This window comes from Hyperolius riggenbachi, chromosome 6, assembly GCF_040937935.1.
Source record: "Hyperolius riggenbachi isolate aHypRig1 chromosome 6, aHypRig1.pri, whole genome shotgun sequence".
NCBI classification, from domain to species: Eukaryota; Metazoa; Chordata; class Amphibia; order Anura; family Hyperoliidae; genus Hyperolius; species Hyperolius riggenbachi.
The window spans coordinates 223,316,645-223,342,117 of record NC_090651.1 but is presented as its reverse complement, the minus strand read 5'-3'; the positions used below and the strand labels follow the sequence as shown (position 1 = coordinate 223,342,117).

Genomic DNA, 25,473 nt, shown 5'->3' with positions numbered 1-25,473 from the left:
GTTAGTTTTTCTCCAAATCACAATTCACCAGGGAAGAAAGGGGGTGTGGCCATTCGTTATTTTTTCATCTCTTTATCCCCTGAATGAACCTGGAGATATCGTGGTTTTCACACAGCAGCTGCTGTGTGGAAGATGGAGCCTTTTGAGCTTACTCTGTTAGGCCTGGTGCACATCAAAAACCGCTAGCAGATCCGCAAAATGCTAGCAGATTTTGAAACGCTTTTTCTTATTTTTCTGTAGCGTTTCAGCTGGCATTTTGCGGTTTTGTGAAGCGTTTTTGGTGTAGTAGATTTCATGTATTGTTACAGTAAAGCTGTTACTGAACAGCTACTGTAACAAAAACAGTCTGGCAAACCGCTCTGAAGTGCCGTTTTTCAGAGCGGTTTGCGTTTTTCCTATACTTAACATTGAGGCAGAAACGCCTCCGCAATCCATAATCTGCAGCAGCCCGGGAGTATGCGTTTCTGCAAAAAACGCCTCCCGCTCTGGTGTTCACCAGCCCATTGAAATACATTACCCAAGCGTATCCACAGCCGCAAGCGGATCGCAAAACGCAGCCGAACCGCTCTGGTGTGCACTAGGCCTTAGAGCTTGCTTTTATTATGAGGAGACGAAGGCGCAGGAGGAGGGTCTGTTTAATCGCCCCTCGTATTTTTCGTGAGAGAACCGTTCTTGATAATTTTACTGAGACAGAGGTGGTGAAGAAGTTCAGACTCACTCGTGATATGATTTATGATATGATCCGGCAGTAAAAGGCGGGAATACTCTGGTCATGTAGTGGTAAAACTCCGCCTACTACCCACAATGCTTCACTTTCAAGCTTACAGAGAGGAAAAGTATCCCATGTAAATCATTAATACCGATTACCTAACTCTCTGCTTTCTCACACTTTCCTCATGCATATCTCTCCATTATCCCCTGCTATCGAACATTTTTCTCTCTGTCCTCTCACACTGGTGAATTGACTCCAGGGTGTTAAAATACCTCATGAGATAAACTACCTACCTTTTTTCTCTTAGTAAATCCTCTCTGGTGAATTGACGCCTTTATCAGTTTCTAAAATCTTTTTGGAGGAGTTTTGGACCACTGTTCTTAACAACATTTGCATCTGGACTTTGGTCCATTACATCTTGATTGTTTTATTTTCCATCCATTGTGTTAATGATTTTCTGGTGTGTTTAGTATCATTCATGTTGCACAATTTTTGTCCACAGAGAAGGCCTCACATTTAACTTGAGAATACTTTATGGAGCGGAGTTTAGGGTAGACTCAGTGAATGCAAGGTGCTCAAGTCCTGTGGCTGCAAAACAAGGCCAAATGATCTCTCATCCACCACTGTGCTTGATAGTTGCAATGGGGTATTTCAATGATATGCTGTGTTTGGTTTTCTGTCTAGTGGACATTGATTCAGAAGTCTTGTGGTTCATTCAGATACAGCTTGGCAAACCTGAGTCATACTGCTATGGTCATTGTAGAGAGAAGTATATTTCTCCTTCCTTTCCAAACACAGCCATACTTGTTCAGTCTTTTTCTAATTGTGCTGTTGTGCACTTTAAAATTATTACTATATTGAAGACAGGAGTGTGCCAAGCCCCAACTTTTGTGCCTAAAGATATCTACAGTGCAAAACCCAAAATTGCACTTCCAAAATGTAGAGATCCATGTTTAGTAGAATTCTTAGGTATTTTCATAGTCTTTAATCATTGTGTCATGTTTCTGTTTTTCTTTTGTAATATTAGGTTGATAACCAGCTAATTGGTACCACTCAGCCAGCAGTGCTCTATGTAACACCAAGGTCTATAGACAGTTCAGATTTGGAGTTTGGGTTCGGCCCAGCGATACAAGTCAGTGCAATGAAGTTGCCCAGCAAGAATGCTCTCACGGATCTGTACAAGGTAAAGGTTTAGTAAGGAGCACTTCAAACTAAATCCTGTGGTTTTACATTCATCAGTTTGTCCATCTTAGAAACAACAATTTTAGCACCAAAATAAATATGTAACTTCAGCTAAAAGATTTTAGGTTGCGTGAGTAAGGAAGCCTTTAGTTTAGTAGCCTGCAACTCTGGTGGTGCCCATACACGGTACAAGAAAAAAAAGTTTGATTTTCCCGTTTATTTGACCAAAATGAGGAAATTGAATGACAGTCGAAAATAAAACAAATAAACAGAATAATCGACTGAAATTATTGAATCGAAAAAAATGAAACAATTGAACCATGTATGGGCACTATAAGAATATAAAAAGCCGTTTATTCCGGCATATAAGACGACTGGGCGTATAAGACGCCCCCCTCCCAATTTTTCCAGTTAAAATATAGAGTTTGGGATATACTCGCCGTATAAGACTACCCCTTTTCCAACGCACACCAAATAAAAATAAAAAAATCATGTACTGGTGCTGTGTATGAACAGATACTGGTGCAGTACTGTATGTGTTACCCAATATATAACAGCATATAACAGTATATAGTCAATTGACTTGTTGCATTGGTCAACTCTCCTTAACCACTTGAGGACTGCAGGGCTAAACCCCCCTAGTGACCAGGCCATTTTTAGCAAAATTGGCCACTGCAGCTTTAAGGCCAAGCTGCAGGGCCGCACAACTCAGCACACAAGTGATTCCCCCCCCCCCTTTTCTCCCCACCAACAGAGCTCTCTGTTGGTGGGGTCTGATCGCTCCCCCCATGTTTATTTTTTTTTAAATAAATATTTGTTGTCACTTTTTTTAAAAAAAAACCTCTTCCTTTAATTCCTTTCCCTCCCTCGCTCCCTCCCTCCCCACAGCCGGCCAATTACGGCGATCGGCTGTCATAGGCTTCTGCCTATGAGAGCCGATCGCTCTCTTGTCCCCCATGGGGACAGCCGTGTCACACGGCTGTCCCCAGTGCAGCGCTGCTGCTCATCGCAGCGCTGCACCAAGTAAATAGACGGCGTGATCGCCGTCTAACAGAGACTGAAGGCAGGGCGGAGCTCCGCCCTCCGAGCATGAGATGCGCGCGCACCATGCGCGCGATCTCATGCTAAACAGAGCCCCAGGACTTTACGCCAATTGGCGTTAGGCGGTCCTGGGGCTGCCGCCGCGGCCACGCCTACTGGCGTGACGCGGGCGGCAGGAGGTTAAGTAGAATGGTCAGCTCTCCTTGTCTACCTGTTTATCAGAGCGGTATGGAAGAATAGATTGCGCTCCCTCAGCAGGGAGATCTGAGAAGCGGTAACAGGCATCAATGACACCCGGCGTATAAGACGACCCCCAACTTTTCAGAAGATTTTCAGGGGTTAAAAAGTAGTCTTATACGCAGGAATCTATATATATAAAATCGGATGTATGTGTGTATGTGCCACAATCACGCGAAATCGTCTTGACCGATTTGAACGAAACTTGGTACACAGATCCCTTACTACCTGGGATGATATGTTCTGGGGGTCTCGCGGCCCCCCTGCACACGTGGGCGGAGCTACAAACAGCAAATCAGATTCCACCCATTCATGTCAATGGAAAAATGTAAAATGCTGCCATTCTCACAGTAATCAAGCCAGAGTCCCCACACTTGGCACAGTTGGTCACTTGGTGATCGTGGTTACAAATCCAGGAAAAGTGGGCGGAGCATAAAACAGCCAATCAAATTTCAGCCACTCAACTTCAATGGGAAAATGTAAACTGCAGCCATTCTTACACTGTTAATCGCAGGGCTCTCAAACTTGGCACACTTGGTCACTGAGTGAAGGCGATTAAGATTCAGAAAAGTGGGTGGAGCCTACAACAGCCAATCAAAATTCACCTATTGATTTTCAAGGGGAATATTGAAACTACTGCCATTCTTACACTGTTAATGGCAGTATCTTCAAACGTGCTACAGTCGGTCATTGGGTGACTGATGTTCAAATTCACTAAAGGGGCAGAGCCAAAAACAGCTAATCAGATTTCCTTTCTGGATAAACTGCTTCCATTCACACATTCTTGATGCCAGGAACCTGAAAGCTCACAAAGGCCTAGTGCACACCAGAGCGGCTCGGCAGCGTTTTGCGATCCGCTTGCGGCTGCGGGTACGCTTGGGTAATGTATTTCAATGGGCTGGTGCACACCAGAGCAGGAGGCGTTTTGCTGAAATGTATACTCCTGGGCTGCTGCAGATTTTGGATTGCGGAGGCGTTTCTGCCTCCAATGTAAAGTATAGGAAAAACGCAAACCGCTCTGGAAAACGGCAGATCAGAGCAGTTTTCCAGGCGTTTTTGTTACAGAAGCTGTTCAGTAACAGCTTTACTGTAACAAGATATCAAAATCTACTACACCAAAAACGCTTCCCAAAACCACAAAATGCTAGCTGAAACGCTACAGAAAAATAAGAAAAAGCGTTTCAAAATCTGCTAGCATTTTGCGGATCTGCTAGCTGGTTTTGGTGTGCACCAGGCCTGACTTGGTAATTGAGTGACTGTGTGTCAAGGTTACAAAAAGTGGGTGGAGCCAAAACCAAATTTCACTGGTCAAATATAAACTGCAGCCATTCTTACGCTGTTAATGGCAGAGGCCTGAAACCTGGTACAGTCAGTCAATAAGTGACTGAGGTTCAAATTCACTAAATGGGCAGAGCCACAAACAGCCAATAAGATTTCCTTGCTGGATAAACTGCTTCCATTCACACAATTTTAATGCCAGGAACCCGAAAGCTTTCAAACTTGGTCATTGAGTGGCTGTGTGTTAGGGTTAAACAAATGAGTGGAATCAAAAACAGATTTCCCTTGGAAAATGTAAATTGCAGCCCTTCTTCACTGTTAATGGCAGGGTTCTCAAACTTTGCACAGTTGGTCACTGGGTGCCTGAAATTAATATTCAGAAAAGTGGCTGGAGCCTAAAAAAGCCAATCAAAATTTGCCTGTTGATTTTCAAGGGGAATATTTAATTTGCTGCCATTCTTGCACTGTTAATGGCACAAGCCTCAAACTTGGTACAGTGGGTTATTGGGTCACTGGGGTTCAAATTCAGAAAATGGGATGGAGCCACAAACAGCCAATCAGATTTGTTTTGTTTTTTACTGGGAAAATACAAATTATTGATGCCAAGAACCACAAAGCTCACAGACTTGGTCAGTGAGTGACTGTGTGTCAAGGTTACAAAAAGTGGGCAGAACCAAAAACAAATTTCACTGGGAAAATATAAACTGCAGGCCTTCTTACACTTTTAATGGCAGGGTTCTCAAACTTTGCCCAGATGGTCACTGGGTGACTGAGATTAATATTCAGGGAAGTGGGTGGAGCCTATAATTGCCAATAAAAATTCACCTGTTGATTTTCAAGGAGAATATTTAAATTGCTGCCATTTTTACACTGTTAATAGCAGATGCCTCAAACTTGCTACAGTTGGTCATTGGGTGACTGGGGTTCAAATGCTGGAGAGGGGTGGAGTCACAAACAGCCAATCTGATTTGATTAATTTCTATGGGAATATACAAATTATTGATGCCAAAGCTCACAAACTTTGAGTAATTGTGTGATAGGGTTAGAAAAAGTGGGTGGAGCCAACGCCAGCCAAGTACATACCCAGGCAAAGCCGGGTCATCAGCTAGTATACAGTATACACGCAGGATCACCTGTTGTTTAAATTCACCTTTTGTTTATTGATCTTTGGTCAGATGTGATGTACTCATAGCCTTTTTAGTGTCAGAATGGCATCTATAATCATAATCATTCATGGCTTGAGCCAACTACTGTCACAGCTACAATGCGGTGTAATGGTTGTAACATCCAAGAATTTGGTTGCAAACTCACCCACACTTCTAGTTAATTTCTATAACTGGGTGACCAGTTTATTACTATTATGTTAGAGAGTTGGGGTCTTTTCCTGTAGTGTCCATTGTATTGGGGTCTGTAGACACTAACAGACCATAGTTTTAACCATCACACATCATTCTGTTTAGCCATTGATAAATATTTCTAGACATATGCCACACAGTGTGTGAGTGCATGTAAATGTGTAATTACCACCATAATTGAAGCTTAGTATGAACAAAGGTCTTTCTCCCATTCTTCAGTAAACCCTGCTCTAGCCCCAAAGACCATTTAAAGAATACATAAAGTGACCTGTAACATGAGATAAACATATGTCCAGTTGCAATCCTATTTAGAACTGGGCTCTGGTAGTCAAAGCTTTAAATGTAGATCTTTAGGCTTTCCATAAATTGTAATGACAATATTTTGTATGTAAAGGTTCTCAAGCTGCGGCTCTGCCTTTAGAACAAAGAGGAAGTTCTGAGTTTAGTTCCACTTTAAAATAAACAGTTTGTGATGGACAGGCCGGGCATGATACAGTTGATGATGCTGAAGTTGGACTAGGCTAAGTGATTAGAGAGAAAAAAAACAAAACACTGACAGCTCTAGAACTAAATCCATTCTTTGCCTCTTTTATCATCAGCACCTTCTGATCACAGCACAGAAGTATACTGTTCAGATTGAGGAGAAGCTGCTTCTTAAACTGCTCAGCTATTTTGGTGTTGGGAAGTCAGAAGCAGGTATGTAATAACTAGTTCCATCTGCATTATAGCCTTTTGTATGTTACTATAAGTGATTGTTTTGTTACAGCAGTAGTGGTAGATAAGTTTGACGGAAACAGTAAAAAGGGCGCAGGTGGCTAGTGGACAAATCGGGCGCCGCCATTCACTCCCATAATAAATATTGTTTACTGGGCGCCGAACAGGAAAAAAGGGCGCCCGAGAATAACGTTTTCCAACGGCGCCCGAAGATTTTTAATGTTTTATAACTGCCTGTGATGGTTTACGTTTCCTATTTCAATAAAACATTATTTTAAATGTTATCCCTTACTGTTTGTAAAACATTATTATTTACAAAATAAATGATCAGTACGTAACGTAAATTGTAATATATTTTATCCCTTAGGGCCCGTTTCCACTATAGCGTTGCGGAATCGCCGGCGAATCACCGCAGGCAAATCGCATGCGGGTGCGATTCCGCATGCGTTTTTGCCGCGATTTTTTTCGCATGCGATTTCGCATAGGTAAGGGTGATGCGATTTTAACCATGTCACTGCCTGTGTGAATTAACATGGGTACCTATGCGAAATCGCATGCGAAATCGCGGCAAAAACCGCATGGGGAAAACGCATGCGATTTCCCTATTAAATACATTGCGTGCGATTCGCCTGCATTCCACACGCAGGCGAATTCTGAGGGCCCTACCCTGCAGATTTTTTCTGCACAGAAAAACGTGCGGGGAAACGCACAAGTGGAAACAGTCCCATCCACTTGCACTGGCTATGCGAATTCGCATGCGGGCAACGCATGCGAATTCGTGATAGTGGAAACGGGCCCTTACTGTTTCTAAAACATTATTCTACACACAATACAGTGATCACTAAGGAGGGTCTTAGGTTTAGGCACCACCAGGGGAGACTTAGGTTTAGGCACCACCAGGGGGGTCTTAGGTTTAGGCACCATCAGGGGAGTCTTAGGTTTAGGCACCACCAGGGGGGTCTTAGGTTTAGGCACCACCAGGGGGGTCTTAGGTTTAGGCACCACCAGGGGGTCTTAGGTTTAGGCACCACCAGGGGGGTCTTCGGTTTAGGCACCAATACGGGGGTTAGGGGTAGGTACAGGGAGGGTTACTTACTAATTTTTTTTTAAACGTTATTATGCATTTCACTTTTTAAACAGAAGATTAACGTTTTCACAATTGCCGATTTCATGCACATTATTTAATGATTTATAACTTTATAAAACATTATTTATAAACGAAAAATAGTACAATATATTTTTAAACGTTATCCATGCTTATCATTTAAAACCCCGCGCCCTTTTTTCCCAGCGCCCATTTTTAACGTACACAAGTTTGACAGCCAAAGATTGGCTTACTATTATGATGTGCATACACTTCTGTGGATCTGTGCATGATGTCTTGCCAACATTTTGTGTGATAGAAGTAGAGAGGACTCCATGGTACATACCTCCTGGATCATAAGACTCCTGTACTTTAACCACTTGTTGCATCAGGTACATTATATCTACGCCCCTGTAAACTTCATCTTAGGTCTAGGGGAGTAGATATACGCAACTCCGCCGCTACCGACGCTGTGCGCAGTCCCGCCTGCTTACCGTCGTTTGTTAGCCCACGGATTAATGAACAGGAACACAGTTCCCATTCATTAATCTAAGTCTCTGATTCAATGTATGCCGGCGTCTATGAGATGCCTGCATTCATTGTATCTTCCTGTTGTTACATTGCCACGCATTACTTCCGATTCACGTACAGTATATTACTGTTAATTTTTCATTTACAGGCTTGTAATTAGTTATGAACGCAAAACTGAAAAAATGCACCTTTATTTACAAATAAAATATTGGCGCCATACATTGTAATAGGAACATTCTTTAACCGTTGCAATAACCGGGACAGATGGGCAAATAAAATGTGTACCTTTTATCCACAGTAGTCCGTTTTATTTTAATACTAAAATGGCCAAAGACTGAGAAATAATGATTTTTTTCAATGTTTTTTTCTTATTATTCCAATTAAAATGCATTTAGAATCAAATAATTTTTTTGAATAATGTACCTCCCAAAGAAAGCCTAATTGGTGGCGAAAAAAACAAGATACAGATTATTTAGTTGTGATTAAGTTATTGGCAAAAGAATGGGAGGAGCGCTGACAGGTGAAAATTGTTCTGGTCCATAAGGGGAAAATACACTGAGGGTTGAAGTGGTTAATTGGCTGCACTTTTTCTTTTACTGTACATAGTAAATGCAGTCTGCTAAGCTGAACAAGCTACTGCAATGTGTTTTTTACAGATGAAATGAAGGAAGAGAATTTTAGTTTTAAAATAAAATTAAGGCTGTCTGAACTAAACTTTTTTTGTGTTTAGGGATGTTTCATTGTTAGCACAAGTTACATTTTTTAGCTCAAATGAGGCAGAGTTGATAATTCACTTACTACAGGCAACAAAGCGTCTGGCCTAGTTAACTCATTTTACAGGCATCAGTTGTCCAAGCTACCTGGCTGAAGGTGTGTATTGCCTTTAAATAGCCAGATTAAAGAACGGCATGTAATAGTGGCAATATATAGTGTTGATAGATGCATGAAGGAGGCTATCTGTCTCATTTTGTACCAACCATCCCTAAATAGTGAGAGGATTTTTTTTTTTTTTTTGTAAATCCTAGCTGTTGTGGAGTGCAATCACATGCAACCACAGCAGCAGTGCCTTTCCCACTCTGATCTGGTCCAATCTGTGACACCTTCAGTCTCGACACCACAGTGGAGCTGTTATGAGCACACATCAGGTCTTGCAGGAAAGACAGTTGCTACAACTTGGAGGGGGAATAGTATTTAGCGCTGCTGGGGATTTGAGCGACAGCAAGGTGAGCTGTCATTTGGCTCACCGTGCGCACAGCTCATTGGCGGCGCCATAATACGTACGCACTGGCGTGTGCCATTATCGTTATTTGTTTGATGAACAATATGTTGTTGGCACACAAGCAGTTTCCATGTAGCTTAGCAGCAGACAGGACCACCTCCTTACTTGTTGCCTGGCAACAGTGATGCTGCAGTGCTGCATTCACTCTAGATCTATGTATGCAGTGAAGCATCAGATAACTATGCCAGATCGGCTTTCCTGGAGGTCTATTAGGCCCCATTCACACTCGGAACCACAAATCACAATCACCTAGCGATTGCAGGTTTGCATTGTAATCAGTTGTAATCCCCCAGACTATGCCACTACCTAAAATGCATTATCCGCTTTGTGATATCACAAACAGGGGTGGGCTTCCCATGACGCCAGGTGACGACACTTCCTCAGGCGGCGCCATGCATCAGGGCGGCATCCCGATTGCCCCAGGCCTCGAAGTGAAGGGGGACCGGCTGCCATGAGCAGGAGGGTGTAGCAGCACAGGAAAGAGGAGCAGCAGACACAGTGGCGGGAAGGGGGGGAAGATCCCCCCCTGCACATGGATCCCATCCTTCCACGCTCCCCCTCCAGATGTTAGATCAAGCGCAGCGGGTGGGGAATGACTTAACACTTGTGCGTTCCAGACGTCGGAGTGCTGCGTGCCACAGGTCTCCGCCTTCAATGCAGCTCACTGTGCTTGGCATTAAAGGCTGAGAAGAGCTGTGGAACGCAGCGCTCAGATGTCTGAAATGACAAAGTGGTGAGTCATTCCCCGTCCGCTGCTCCTGCCGCTGATCTAATATCTGGAGGAGGGAGCAGAAGGAGGGGACCCAGCTGAGGGGGGGGGGGGGAGTAGTCGCTGAACCCCCCCCCCCCAGCTGTGGTGTCTGCTGCCCCTCCTTCCAAGCTAACTATAGTGAGGGCAGTTATACTTGGGGCAACTATACTAGCTACCTATACATGGGAAACTATACTGGCTACCTATACTAGGGGCAACAGTATTGGCTACTTATACTGAGGGCAACTATACTGGGGGTAACTATAGCTGGCTACCCTTACAGGAGGCAGTTATACCTGACTACCTACCTACCTATACTGATTAAATTGTTTTGGTGCTGTACGATCGTTCCAAATGGGGGGGCATGTTTGCCTCAGGCAGCAAAAAGTCTAGAACTGGCCCTGATCACAAACTTCTAATGATAACTCACAGCTCAATATTATAGATATTTAAAGAGAACCAGTGGTTTTTGTCCAATTCATTTGTATTGGTTTTGTCCAATTTCCTGCTTTTTCCAGAATGCTAAAATTCTTTTTTAGGATTCTCCATTTTAGCTGTTTCCGTTTTTGATGCCAACCCTGATGTCATTTCCTCCCTTACTCTCCTCTGCTTGATTGTGTATGCATTGCCCGCCCTCCTCCCGGTCTTCAGGCACTCTCACCCAGCTCTGCAATAGAAAGTGCATTGTCTCAGCATGAGAAATATTGGCCAATCAGAGAGGAACAGAGGTGTGGAAGGGAAAAACCGGAGGGAAAGAGGCTTCAGCCAATCAGGCTGCATTAGTTAAGTCTGAGGGGAAAGTAGAGAAGCAAAAAAGGACAACCCAGCATGCCCTGCAACTTCCTTTGTGCAATGCACCAAATAAGAGCTAGGGAAACTGGGGAATGATCATTTATCAATAAGAAAAGTAATAGTGATTTTTAACTTTTGGATTGCCTGGTTAGCACCTTTATTACTTGTTTACCAGATACAAATAAAGTATTGATTTTTTATTTTATGTGCAGCAGTTACACTTTAGGGGTTCATAAGGCAAAACAGTCTTAATGAATAACTAATCAGTACTTTTGAAACATGACATCTTTTTAACCCGTTAGCATCTTCATACAAAATGTTTTGTGTATGCTGCATCCATTTCAACCTCAGCTGGCAGAACTTTTTGTTTTGCCTACTGAGGTCATGCAGGGCGGCGCAGGGAGTTTTTAAAAAATTTTTTTTATAGATACCTGTTTCTGTGGCTGGACCGGGTTCTCTTCTTCCTCTACCCGTGACGATACACTCACAGCATCCTCTTCTGACTTCTGATCAAGTTATTACATGTGATCGGGGCTCAGAATATAGTGTCAGTGGTGCAGCGCCACCCGGTGGTGGAAGAGGGGTGACGGAAGAGTCTCTTCCACCACCACTCTTCCGACACCAGTGGCGCTGCTGCGCTGACACTATATTCTGAGCCCAGATCACATGAAATAACGTGATCAGTCAGAAGTCGTGAGTGTATCGTCACGGGTGCAGGAAGAAGAGAACCCAGTCCAGCGTCAGGAACAAGTAACTATAACTACTCCCTGCAACGCTCAGCATACCCTGCTAGCCTACCAGGCTGGGGAAGGCACACTTTCCCAGCGGCAGCAAAAATTTGGCACTGCAGATGAAGTTTTACTTTATTTGGCTGCTAAAAGGTTAAGTTTTACAAGCTCTGAGACAGCTGATGGAGATGTCCAGTGAAAGTGAAATTATGCTCTAGGCCTAGTTATTACGTAAATGTAGTCTGCACAAATATACGTAAATATGCACAAATACTTATTACAGCAGAGCCTTGGTTATCCGGCATAGATTGTGATTAGCTTATTAGTGTGCTTTCTGGTTGCTTGAGATTCATTGTTAAAAATAGGCCTAGCTAGTACAGCACTATACCTCACTATATAAACATACCATGAATTCTGTAATAAATGTTAAAATACCGTAATTGAAAGCATGTTATTGTTGGAGGCGCCATGGATCCCAGTCTTTAAAGGAGGGGGGTAGGGGAAAAAAAAAAAAAGAGTTAAACTTACCTGGGGCTTCTCACAGTCCCCCGCAGACATGCTCTGGTATCCGTCTCTGGGTCACTTCTGGAATTTGCGACTTTAAAGTCAGAAAACCACTGCATCTGCGTGGCTGCGTCCTCGCTCCCGCAGTCGTCACCAGGACTGTACGGAACAGGCCCAGTACGGTCTGCGCCTACGCAGTACACTCCCAGTGACGTCAGCAAGGACGCGACCACACAGGCGCAGTGGTTTTCAGAGTTAAGAGTTGCCACCGGAGGCGGGGACAGGAACATCGGTGCAGGATGTCTGCGGGGGGCTGTGAGAATCCCCAGGTAAGTTCAACTCTTTTTTTTCCCCTACCCCCCCCCTATAGTACTCCTTTAAAGGGACTCAGAGCTGTAAAATTAAAAAAATTTGATACATACCTGGGGCTTCCTCCAGCCTCATCCGCTCGAATCGCTCCCACGTCACTGTCCTCCACTGCCCATAGCTTTGGAAACTGGGTCACTGACGTCAGCCGCGGCTAGCTACAGAGGAGAAGTGCGCAGGAGAGATATGTGGAGGACGCATTTCTCTTACGTCAGACTGGCTCTGACTGACGGAAGTACGGGGACCCTGTACCGGAGCTGCAGACATCGGAGGACGGCGGCGTGGGAGCGATCGGAGCAGCTGGGGCTGGAGGAAGCCCCAGGTATGTATAAAATCTTTTTAATTTTACAGCTCCGGTAAACTTTAAAGTGAACCAGAGATGAAGCACCCTCATGTATTTTACCATATAGATCAGTGGGAACATTAGAGAAAACACCTACCATGCTTTCTGTTTCATTCTGCACTGCACAGCTTGTTTCTTATCAGACCTGATAAAATCCCCGACTGAGCATTCAGCCTGGTTTTGCTATAATGACTCAGCTATAATGATTCCTGAGCAGAGCCAGCAGGGGGCAGGGTTGGACTTGAAAAGACACGAGAGAACACAGACTGAGCTATAAATATTCCTGAGCAAAGCCATACTGAATGCTCAGTCGGGTATTTTATCAGGGCCGATTAGAAGTAAGCTGTGCAGTTCAGAATGAAACAGAAAGCAAGGTAGGTGTTTTCTCTAATGTTCCCACTGATATATATGGTAAAAAACATGAGGGTGCTTCGTCTCTGGTTCCTTTTAAGCACAGCAGAGCCCACAAACAGCCTAACAAGTTGGCCTTCACCACTGTGAGTACTGGTGGCGATTTGTGCTGGTTGGTTGAGACTGCTGGTTAGTCTGGTTATTTGAGTTCCGTATAACTGGTACTCTACTGTACATGGTTTCGAGCAGTTTTACTGATGATTTTAGAAGCACTTCCTAGGCTCCTAATTTCAGAACAAAATGGCCAACTAAATGTTAAAATTTACAGCCATTTGTTACTGATATTGTTCAATAAACAGCATTAGGAACAACTCATATTGTCCATTTAATAATGCCACTATTTTTTTTACCTTTGTCAACCTCCGAGCATAGCGGTTCAGGAGCTGCACTGAGTGGCGGATAACAGTTCTCCCACCACACCTCCCTGTTCTGGAACAGGCACAGAATACTTTATTACTGCATAATGTGTAATGCTCATAGGGAAGGCACAGAAAAAGAAAAGGGGTCGGCACTACAGCTGGATCTACTTGCAATGGGGAGGGCTTGCAGGATTGCGGCAGGTTTTGCCTTTGTTAAATCAGCGTGCTCAGACTGGAAGTTATCAAGGGTCTGACAGTAGAAACAAAGGACGCAAAGTCGGCACTGCTGTGATCTGTGTTTAATCCATAGGCGGTGATACATCACATAACGTGCAGTACAAAAAGTTCACATGCATTTGATCCTCGATGCTTCAAAGAGGCACCAAAATGTAGACCAGCAATTTAGCACAGCAGTGTTTCATTCATTAAACTCAAGCATTTTCCAGTGTATTGGTGTGTCTTTTTAGAATATATAAATGCTTATTCATGACTAAAATCATGTACTTAGAATGGACAACTGACAATAGCCTGCCTCCACTAGAGGGCGCACAAGTACTCTGTAATGTGTAATATTGTGGCACAGCAGCAGAGGAGATGCACAAATACGTTTTTGTCGGTGCTTCTTGGCAAAGTGGGTATCTGCAGGTTAGACCCCATTATGTTTTGGGCAACCAGGGTGCCCTTATTGGTAGTTGAAAAAGATTGTAGATATCTGTAGTGCAGGTTCTCTTAACATTAGTGGAAATAGAGCTCTATTGTGGGTCCTGTGCCTGTAATGGCATTCATGCAGAATCTCAGACATCAAACCCCACAGTAATTGACCAATCTCTATTGAACGCAGGTGAATGCTGTGAAATAGCTAGCATGATTCTCTGCCACTGGTTTTGTTCAGGAATACCAAGAAAATAGTTTATTCTGATAATTACCATAGATAAGCCAGACTATAAATGGTCATTAGTCTTGCCTTGATAGCTGAGAAGGGGAAATCTGTCTAATGAGACAATTGCCTCACTGTTACTTTTATACTTGTATTCATGGGGCATAAAGGAGCGGCTTTTGTGATGTAGAATAGAAGCACTCAGCATTGGGACTGCTGGTGTAGCTTATGCCTTTTAAAGAGGGACTCCAGCCAGACAGCTATTTGCAAGATACAAATGTGACCTGGTTTCCCCACTAAAACAATTGATTTCAGCTACATCTGTGATTATCACATACCTGTCACACTCTACAGCTGCAACTTCAAGTTTATCTCTGGTCCAAGAAACAAGACTTTGTTGCATTCTATGTGGTCAGGCTGAAATTCTATAGCCTATTTCTATAAACGCCCCCTCTCCTTGACCTACTTTCTTCACTATCTAGACTGAGTAAAAAATGTAAAATAAAAAAAATACATCTGAGTACTGTATTATCTCTTGTCTAAAACTCTCATAACACCTCATTTAGTATGATAAATTATTAATATCAATGTTACCCTAATTAAGCCAATGAGTAGAGCTTTGATAAACCGCAGGCACATGATGGAAAATGAGAGGACTAAACTAAACTCAAATTATTAAAAAAAATTAAAAAAAATTGGAGAGTTGATAGGGTGTGTCTTTCCTTTCCTTTTTTAAAGGGAACCTAAACTGAGAGGGATATGGATGTTTCTTTTTAAACAATACCGGTTTCCTGGCAGTCCTGCTGATCTCTTTGAATGCAGTAATGGCTGAATCACACACCTGAAACAAGCATGCAGCTAATCCAGTCTGACTTCAGTCACAGCACCTGATCTGCATGCTTGTTGAGGGGCTGTGGCTAAAAGTATTACAGACAAAGAATCAGCAGGAGAGTCAGGCAACTGGTATTATTTTAAAAGGAAAAATCCATGTCTTCATCAGTCCTCCTATGTCACCCTGATTAACTTTTCTGTCCTTCTGTGTCTCCTCTGTTCCCCTGTGGTGTCCTTCTATGTCTCCCTGTGTCTCCTCATCTCATGCCCCTCTGTCCTCCTTTGCCTCCCTGAGTCCTCCTGTCTCTCTGATGTCCTCCTCATCCTGTGTCAAATCTGCGGCCCCGACCCTGGAAAATTAGAAACTTGCCACCAATATATGGGTAAATCCAAATGATGTGGCACAATTTCATCTCAAACGCCCAATAAGCCATTCATTGCTCCCTTCCTGTGAAATCCACGTGAACTTCCAGGTGCCGTGCGACCAATCGGCAATCAGTGCGGATGTGGTGCAACGTAACAAGCAAGGGACAGAGACAGGAGGACACAGGCACAAAAGAGGACAGAGGGGGCACTGATGAGGGCACCTTTGGACCATAAGACACACTTGACTTTCCCCCCCACTTTTGGGGGGTAAAAGTGCGTCTTCTGATCCGAAAAATATGGTACCCTATTTAAGTTTAAATAAAAGGTACATTTCATAGACATGCAAACCTTCTAACATTCCCTAGGCAAACTTCTCCAAATCAATGTATTTTATAACTCAGTGATATAGGCAGGCCTGGATTTACATCACAGGAGCCTATAGGCACAGATGTCCTGTCACCCTGGACTTTGCCCTTCATAAACCTTCAAACACCCATCCAACTGCACTGCAAGTGTGCCGGCTGGCCCAGCTGTCACTTCCCCCTTACTTCCCTTGCCCATAATAGGTAGCTACAGGTGCCACTTTATATTTGGTAGCCAGAAGTACCCTCCATATTAAGTAGCTAGAGGGGCCCCCAAGTATTAGATAGCTAGAGGAACCTCAATACTAGTAGCTAGAGGTACCCCTGACTGAAGGGAGATCTCGTCAGTGGAATGCTGAAAGGAGGGTGAATAACCTCACATTTACACTGTGATCAGGACTCTGCATAGAGAAAGAGTCGCTCTGGGAGGGGAGTGAGCAGCCTTTGCATCTTCAGGTGCCTGTAGGCACGTGCCCATAGTGCCTTATGGTAAATCCGGCCCTGGATATAGGATTAAGCGTATCGGTTCATTTCGGCGCACGGCTCTGAGAGCCGAGTGCCGAAGCTGGGCGCCGTCATAGCAGCAATGCTGTGATGCGCGCCCCGCGTAGCGGTAATTCAGGGCTCTGGCGGCTGCGACAACTCGGAGGGGGGATAGTATAACACCGCCTGTGAGTTTAGCGGCAGTGGGGAAAGCCGTCATTCCTCTCTCCCCGCGCCGAACTGAGCGGCGCCGTCATAATATGTACCTGGATTAAGTACCAGCTGTGATTGGCCAGTATGTCTGACCAATCAGAATGAAAAGTGGCAGGATTTTTCCAGTCTGGCCAGAGTTACTACCAGTCACTGCTGGAACTCTCCCCTGGGTAAGTAGGCAGTAAATAGCAGTGATGCAGTCTGGATCTGATCTGGAATAACGCAACATCTTTTATTGCTCAATAGGGCCCGATTTCTTGGAAGGCCCCATGGGCCCAGGACTAGGACGGAGCCAAGGCAGGGGCGGGTTAACAAGCAAGTGTCTGTTACTTGTGCTGTCATTGTGTCCATAATTGTTACGGCAGGCTGCAGCCATGGGTTTATAGCAGGCTGCTTGCAATGCTGAGTACCTGTTCCTACTCCTTCCAAAATGGCCTCCAACACCTTACCCTTCTATACCTTGCTACTTATTCCTGATCCCCATACTTTGCTGACTGCTCCTAGTCCCTCTCCCCATGCTTTGCCCTCACTCTGTGGTTCCCTTCATTATACAGTGTCCCTGCTCTCTCTCCTCATACTCTGCCCACATGCTCTTTATCTCTTCAATAGTATTCCCCCATTCTATCCTGGTCCTCTAACCCATACTGTAGCCCCCAGTTCTGCTGCACCCGTTCCCATACTGCATGGGTGTGGGAGGGTTATCTGCTTACCTTTACTGCGGGAGGGGGGGAACATCTAGGTATCCATACTGTGGGTGCATGACCATATCCAGACCTCTCCACTGCTGCCTTGGACCCTCTCTCCGTCCTTGTGGCTGCAGTGCCATCTGTGTATCAGCACAACCGTAATGGGAATGTGCGAGTACGGTCTGGACATATCCCGTAACATGAAGCTGCTCGTGTGAAGAAAAAGCCATACATACAGTAAGTGGCTTTGTGCTACTGGACATGTGCAGACCATACTTATGCATGCCCAGTATAATTGCTTTTGCACACAGTCAGGATGGCTGCCGCAAGGAAGAAGAAGGTCCTAAGCAGCAGTGGTGGCGTTTGAATATGCTCAGAGGGTCCTAGCACTGGAAAAGTGGGCACCAGGAGAATCTGCTAAGGAAAGTATTTATTTTGTTTCAGGTTCACTTTAAGGCCTCATTCACACTTTGTGCGCTTCTGTCCACTTTTTTTCCAGCACATAATGTTAACAGATACATGTTGCTGAAAAAAAGCACACAGAAGCGGACAGAAGCGCATTGGTGTGAATGAGCCCTAAGACTAAGTTTGGAGAATAAGGTGTGTAAGTTGTGGAGCATTGATTGAGATGTTGTTGGTCAGGGGGTGGCTGGTAACAGTGGACCTTGGGCGGTAAAAAAAATCTGGCCCTGTTGCTCATGCTACCATATCACTAGAGGACAAATAGACATCATTATACATAATACATTAAAGGGTCCTTGTTAGAGCAAACTTGTTTCAAAGTGAATTACAAAAAATAGATTACTATATCTGCAGCTTGAAGTAAGCAAATGATTTAAGTATGAAATCTTTCGGCAATATGCCTCGTGCCACCGCCCCTGCCACTGTTTCCCTTTTGTTTACATGTAGCCCCTTGGCACGTCTGTATTTATACTTTACTTGTCTGGTGTCACTGATGTGTCTGGGCTCCTCTTTCGTGTTTGCATTTCACATGGTTGCCTGTGTACTGAATGTGGGGCGCGTGTATGTGCCGCCAACCACATTTTGTGTGTTTCATTGTAACTCCCGCCTTGCTTTTGCTCTCACCTGAGAGTGACATAGGAATGATAACGCCAGGTCTTGCATCTATACATCAAACACCCCTCTAAAGGTCCCCATACATCTAGCAATGTATGGGCAGATCGACCAAGAGACAGATCTCTCTCTGATACAATGTGATCGGAGAGAGATCGTTGGCTTCCCAAACACTGCAGGCCAATTCCCAATTGATTCCAGCATGAAATATATCAGGTATCGGCCTGCTGCATGCCTAGCCACCCAAAAATGTATTAGGTTGAAGAAACATGAGCAATACAAAACCCTGGTCCCTCCAGTGTAAAATCTTACCTGTCCAACTGCTGTGACTCCCGGCCCCCTTTGCTATGACCCCTGAGCGCCACCATGTAACCGATGGCAGAGGAGTTGCCGCAGCAGGACAGGTGAGATCTTACACTGCATAGGCATTGGGGGGAAGATACATTTATATGTAGGGGACAATAGTCGTCATATCAAACGTGTTAACGTCATACTCCAAATCAAGCACTTTGGACTGAGATCTTTCCAGCATGTCTGCATTTATTGAATCGTTCATTAGGCATGCTTGTTGCGGCACCTATTTTCATCCGATTGAATTAAATAATCAAATCAGATGGTTGATCGGGCTGTAAAATCAGTAGATGCTTGGGCACCCTTAGTGTGTAGGCTTCCCCCTCCCCATAGAACAAATGTCATGGAGTAAATTAGTTGAAGCAGTCGAAGTACAAATATGCAATAAGCTTTAGTTCCTGTTTTGTGCAGAAATATGAACCAAAGACAAGAGAGGAGAATTGTAGTCTTTACACCAAGCTGCATATTGCTGCCATAGATATAGGATACCGTATATACCTGCATATAAGCAGACCCACATATAAGCCGAGATACCCACTTTTCCCTCAGGAACCAGGAAAAAGTGCCAGTATTTCCCCTCCACAGAAGCCACATGTGCCACCAGTACAAGTCAGCCCCCTTCCCTATAGTCAGATGTGCCCCAAGGATGATTAAGTTGTCTCAAGACGCCACTAGATGGTGTCATAGATATGAGACATAGTGATTGCCACACAGTAAGAATCCCCAATAATTGCACCGCTGAAACCTTGCTGGCATGCTCTGCTCCACAAGCCACACAAGCTAGGGGACACAAGTCTCTTGAGCAGCGCATTCTGCACGCCATGTTGCAGGGGATTGGGGGGCACGGGCACATCAGGGAGTCAGCTGGCAAGAACAGGTTCATTAGTGCACGATCCTTACGCTCCAATGCCAGTAACATAACTTGTTCCACCGTCCGTTCTACACCACTGACTCGCTTGTAGGGGTGGGGTGTAACTTTTCGGCACTTTTTTCATGCTATGTAGTAGCAGTAGGGTATTGTACCGTGTTAGCCATCAGTAAAAGCAAGAAGTTTTAAATCAGGATGATACCATTTATAAGCTAACTAAAAATGAATAAAAATAAGCAAGCTTTCGGCCTTGCAGCCTTCATCTGGCTTATATCCTGTTAGTTTACAAACTGGTGGTACAGACAGCTTTATACATGCAACATCAAAAGGATGTTTTTTTTTTGTGCTATAAAATTGGGCATATACTGTACAGTCCTAGCCAAAAGTTTTGAGACTGTCAAAAATATGAGTATTCACAAAGTTTGCTACTAAACTGCTTTTAGATCTTTGATTGAACAGCGAGGAGAACGCCAGCGCATACCACTAAGGCTGCATCTGAAATGACCACCAGCTCAGTGTGCAGCACCTAAATAGATTTTCTGCACACTTCGCATTCAATTCAGATGCAAATCATATGCAAATCTGCTACTACTTGTTATGCAAACAGGAAACTCCGGAGGAGGGGCTGGGAGCAGCTAACCTGACAGTTACATAGTTACAAAGTTAAGGAAAGGTGGGAGGAAAGGCTGCGCATCCCTAATCACATGTTGCAATTGAATGGTTAATCGCACAGGCATACACCGCCTCTGCCAGACTGAAAAATGCATGCCCTACATCCAAGACAAGTGCTAACATTTATTAAACTAGGAGGAACTTTAGCTTCCAAAATGGTTTGCATGCAAAGTATATTATACTAGACACTTGCGCCACGGTGAGGCAAACCTCTGGGCAAGTGACCTAACCTAAATGTAAAACTTTGCATGCAAACCATATTGGAAGCTAAAGTTCCTCCTAGTTTAATAAATGTTAGCACTTGTCTTGGATGCAGGGCATACATTTTTCAGTCTGGCAGAGGCGGTGTATGCCTGTGCGATTAACCATTCAATTGCAACATGTGTTTAGGGATGCGCTGCCTTTCCCCCCACCTTTCCTTAACTTTGTAACTATGTAACTGTCAGGTTAGCTGCTCCCAGCCCCTCTTCCGGAGTTTCCTGTTTGCATAACAAGTAGTAGCAGATTTGCATATGATTTGCATCTGAATTGAATGCGAAGTGTGCAGAAAATCTATTTAGGTGCTGCACACTGAGCTGGTGGTCATTTCAGATGCAGCCTTAGTGGTATGCGCTGGCGTTCTCCTCGCTGTTCAACCAAATGTAAGTTACACATTATTTTTGCTTAGCTGCTCCCAAGGTTTTACATTTAGGTTAGGTCACTTGCCCGGAGGTTTGCCTCACCGTGGCGCAAGTGTCTAGTATAATATACTTTGCATGCAAACCATAATGGAAGCTAAAGTTCCTCCTAGTTTAATAAATGTTAGCACTTGTCTTGGATGCCGGGCATGCATTTTTCAGTCTGGCAGAGGCGGTTTATGCCTGTGCGATTAACCATTCAATTGCAACATGTGTTTAGGGATGCGCAGCCTTTCCCCCCACCTTTCCTTTGCTTTTAGATCTTTGTTTCAGTTGTTTATGTGATGTACTGAAATATAATTACAAGCACTTCAAAAGTTTCAAAGGCTTTTATTGACAATTACATGAGATTTATGCAAAGAGTCAGTATTTGCAGTGTTGGCCCTTCTTTTTCAGGACCTCTGCAATTTGACTGGGCATGCTCTCAATCAACTTCCGGGCCAAATCCTGACTGATAGCAAACCATTCTTTCATAACCACTTCTTTGAGTTTCTCAGAATTAGTTGTTTTTTTGTTTGTCCACCCGCCTCTTGAGAAATGACCTCAAGTTTTCAATGGGATTAAGATCTGGGGAGTTTCCAGGCCATGGACCCAAAGTTTCAATGTTTTGAACCCCAAGCCACTTAGTTATCACTTTTGCCTTATGACACGGTGCTCCATCGTGCTGAAAAATGCATTTGTAAAAACAAAACAGAGGACACCAAGAGCCCAATAGTGCAATATTGTCTGGTAAGCTCAATATATAATGTAATGTCAAAAGTTCTTATACTCACAAAGGTGGGTTACCATCAGGCAACCACTTGACAGGCAGGTGGGGAGTATTAGTACCTGACCCCACTCAGGTATAAAAGTCGCTCTCTGTAGATAGAAAAATGGGGAAAGAACCCCTCCACCAGGGGTGGACTTAATCGTGCTGTAATATGTACGAACAGAGGTGCCAAGCAGAGTAAAACAATGTTCTAAAAATGATAAAAAGAGGGAAGTCGAGGTGGACTTACCTCCCTCTGGTAGTGGACATATACTCAAATGCGGTGTAAAAAATATACAATTTATTCACAGCTCCATAAAATCGCAACGCGTTTCGCGGTCAACAGTCCCGCTTCATCCGGCAGTACAGGAGCATATAAAACTGGTTCAGGTCCATAAAGCGTGTGAGCGCCTCTGTGACAGTCCACCTCGACTTCCCTCTTTTTATCATTTTTAGAACCTTGTTTTACTCCGTACATATTACAGCATGAAAAATGCATTGTTCTTCAGCAAACTGTTGTTGGATTGTTGGAAGAAGTTGCTGTTGGAGGGTGTTTTGGTACCATTCTTTATTCATGGCTGTGTTTTTTGGCAAAATTGTGAGTGAACCCACTCCCTTGGATGAGAAGCAACCCCACACATGAATGGTCTCAGGATGCTTTACTATTGGCATGATACAGCACTGATGATAGCGCTCACCTTTTCTTCTCCTGACCAGCCTTTTTCCAGATGCTCCAAACAATTGGAAAGGGGCTTCATCGGAGAATATGACTATGCCCCAGTCCTCAGCAGTCCATTCACCATACTTTCTGCAGAAGATCAATCTGTCCCTGATGTTTTTTTGAGAGAAGTGGCTTCTTTGCTGCCCTACTTGATACCAGGCCATTTTCCAAAAGTCTTCGCCTCACTGTGCGTGCAGATGCGCTCACACCTGCATGCTGCCATTCCTGAGCAACCTCTGCACTGGTTGCACTCCGATCCCGCAGCTGACTCCTCTTTAGGAGACGAACCTGGCGCTTGCTGGACTTTCTTGGACGCCCTGAAGCCTTCTTAACAAGAATTGAACCTCTTTCCTTGAAGTTCCTAATGATCCTATAAATTGTTGATTTAGGTGCAATCTTAGTAGCCACAATATCCTTGCCTGTGAAGCCATTTTTATGCAACGCAATGATGGGTGCATGCGTTTCTTTGCTGGTCACCATGGTTAACAATGGAAGATCAACGATTTCAAGCATCACCCTCCTTTTAACATGTCAAGTCTGCCATTCTAACCCAATCAGCCTGACCTAATGTAGTGGCTGGATAGTGTACTGGTTAAGGGCTCTGCCTTTGACATGGGAGACCAGGGTTCAAATCCTGGCTAGGTCAAGTACCTATTCAGTAAGGAGTTTAAGGCAAGACTCCCTAACACTGCAGGGTGGCCTCTTGAGCGCGTCCCAGTGGCTGCAGCTCTTGAGCGCTTTGAGTCTGACAGGAGAAAAGCGCTATACAAATGTTCGGATTATTATTATATTATTATTATAATGATCTCCAGCCTTGTGCTCGTCAACATTCTCACCTGAGTTAGCAAGACGATTACTGAAATGATCTCAGCAGGTCCTTTAATGACCGCAATGAAATGCAGTGGAACAGTTTTTTTTGGGATTCAGTTAATTTCCATGGCAAAGAAGGACTATGCAATTCATATGAACACTCGTCATAACATTCTGGAGTATATGCAAATTGCTATTATAAAAACTTAAGCACCAACTTTTACTTAACAGTATTTTTGACAGCCTCAAAACTTTTGGCCAGGACTGGACATGAGTATATAAGGTACTTTCCTACAAAAAAAAAAAAAAAAAAGATTTAGCAGCTGCTCACTGAAGTTGAATAATATTTAAGGACTATCAGTTACTGAATGGCTTGTGTGGTGATTACATATGTTATTTCAGGCTTGTCCAGAGTCCAGCTCAGGGGCCAACTGTAACCCACTGAGCCTTTTCTGGTGGCCCCCAAAGCTCTCTTCAGTTGTTAATTCCATGCGGCCTGCAGGCCATAGCTGTGGTGCAACATGCAGGGGCCACCTTGTGCTGCCGCTCTGCCTCCCCTGCTATGCCATCAGCAGTAACGGCCACTGATTAGCATCTGCCACTGTGCCAACTGCACAGTTGACAAAATGTCACAGGAATAGTGTACCTAGCAGCAATCGGCATGTTTAATTTTGCTAATTCAGTACCCTAGCCAAGGGCTGCATTTACCAAAAGGCACTGTAGGCACATGCCTACAGGTGCCTTATGTGGCAGTCTGGCAGAGGCGGCTCCCCTCCCTTTTCAAATGTCCCCTCTCTCAGCAGAGTGATGTCATTCAGCAGAGCATGTCATTCACCACCTGGATGCAGTCTGGCAGACACACGCTGATTCAGTGTCTCCTGTGAAAGTGAGAGTAGCATGGTAAACAGTGTGGTATTGCATCCTTCTCCCTCTTTCCCTGCACCGCATATATAGTTTGTCCCTGTAACATATAAAGTTTTTTTTTTTTTTTTTTTTTTTTTTTTTTATATATAAAGTAGAGGGGGCCTGATCCAAGATTTTGCTGGGCAGGCACACTCACTAGGCAGGTACACTCACACTCACTCACACTGTAGATTCATGTACATTTAGCTCTTTATTAGGGACTAGTCTACCTAAGCCCATTTAAAAACGGGCTCTAGATAGTGGTTCCGCCACCACCGCCGCTCCATGTTAGTGCGCATGCGCGCACCCGCCATGCGTGCACCCGGCTCCCTGGCTCATCCTCCTGTCTGAACGGTTGACTGTACTGCGCACATGCGCAGTACAGAAAACCATGGACACACAGACAGAGAAAGATGATGACGCAGGGACAGTTAGGTTTTATTAGAGGATGATCAAGGATATGCAAATACTTATGAGTTCATGCAAATTTTTGAATATTGTTATGCAAATATATGCAGCTTGAAATTGAACCAATTTAAAACTGGGTGGGACTTGATTGCTCCATTTTCAAGCTGCATATATTTGCACAGAACTGTACATACATTTGCATAAACTCAGAAGTATTTGCATATCATTGATCATCCCTACCCTTTATGTAATATAAGAAAAAAAGGGCCAGGGTTGGGTGTGTAGCCTGTGTTGAGGGGCAGAGTTTAGGGCACCAAAATCTCTGTGCCTACAAGCTCCTGACTGGTAAATCCGGCCCTGACCCTAGCTCTCTTAAAGAGACTCTGTAACATCAAAAAGATCCCCTGGGGGGTACTCACCTCGGGTGGGGGAAGCCTCCGGATCCTAATGAGGCTTCCCACGCCGTCCTCTGTCCCACGGGGGTCTCGCCGCAGCCCTCCGAACAGCCGGCGACAGACCCGACTGTCAGTTCAATATTTACCTTTGCTGGCTCCAGCGGGGGCGCTGTGGCTGCTTTCGGCTCCGAACTACACTGAAATACCCGATCTCAGTCGGGTCCGCTCTACTGCGCAGGCGCCGGAAACTTGCGCCTGCGCAGTAGAGCAGACCCGATGGCGATCGGGTATTTCCGCCTACTTCGGAGCCGACAGCCGTCAGAGCGCCTGCACAGGAGCCGGGAAGGTAAATATTGACGTC

At 44.4% G+C, this 25,473-nt stretch overlaps 1 protein-coding gene across 5 annotated transcripts in view; it reads left to right on the top strand.

Annotated features, from left to right (window-relative positions):
- The window catches only part of VPS13D (vacuolar protein sorting 13 homolog D), a 410,462-nt gene that overhangs the window by 227,243 nt on the left and 157,746 nt on the right, over window positions 1–25,473 (top strand). For all 5 annotated transcript variants that reach the window (XM_068240470.1, XM_068240469.1, XM_068240471.1 and 2 more), the window contains 2 exons: window positions 1,740–1,895; window positions 6,405–6,501. In XM_068240470.1, the coding sequence (XP_068096571.1) occupies window positions 1,740–1,895; window positions 6,405–6,501 (253 nt within the window). The remainder of the gene's footprint in view (window positions 1–1,739; window positions 1,896–6,404; window positions 6,502–25,473) is intronic.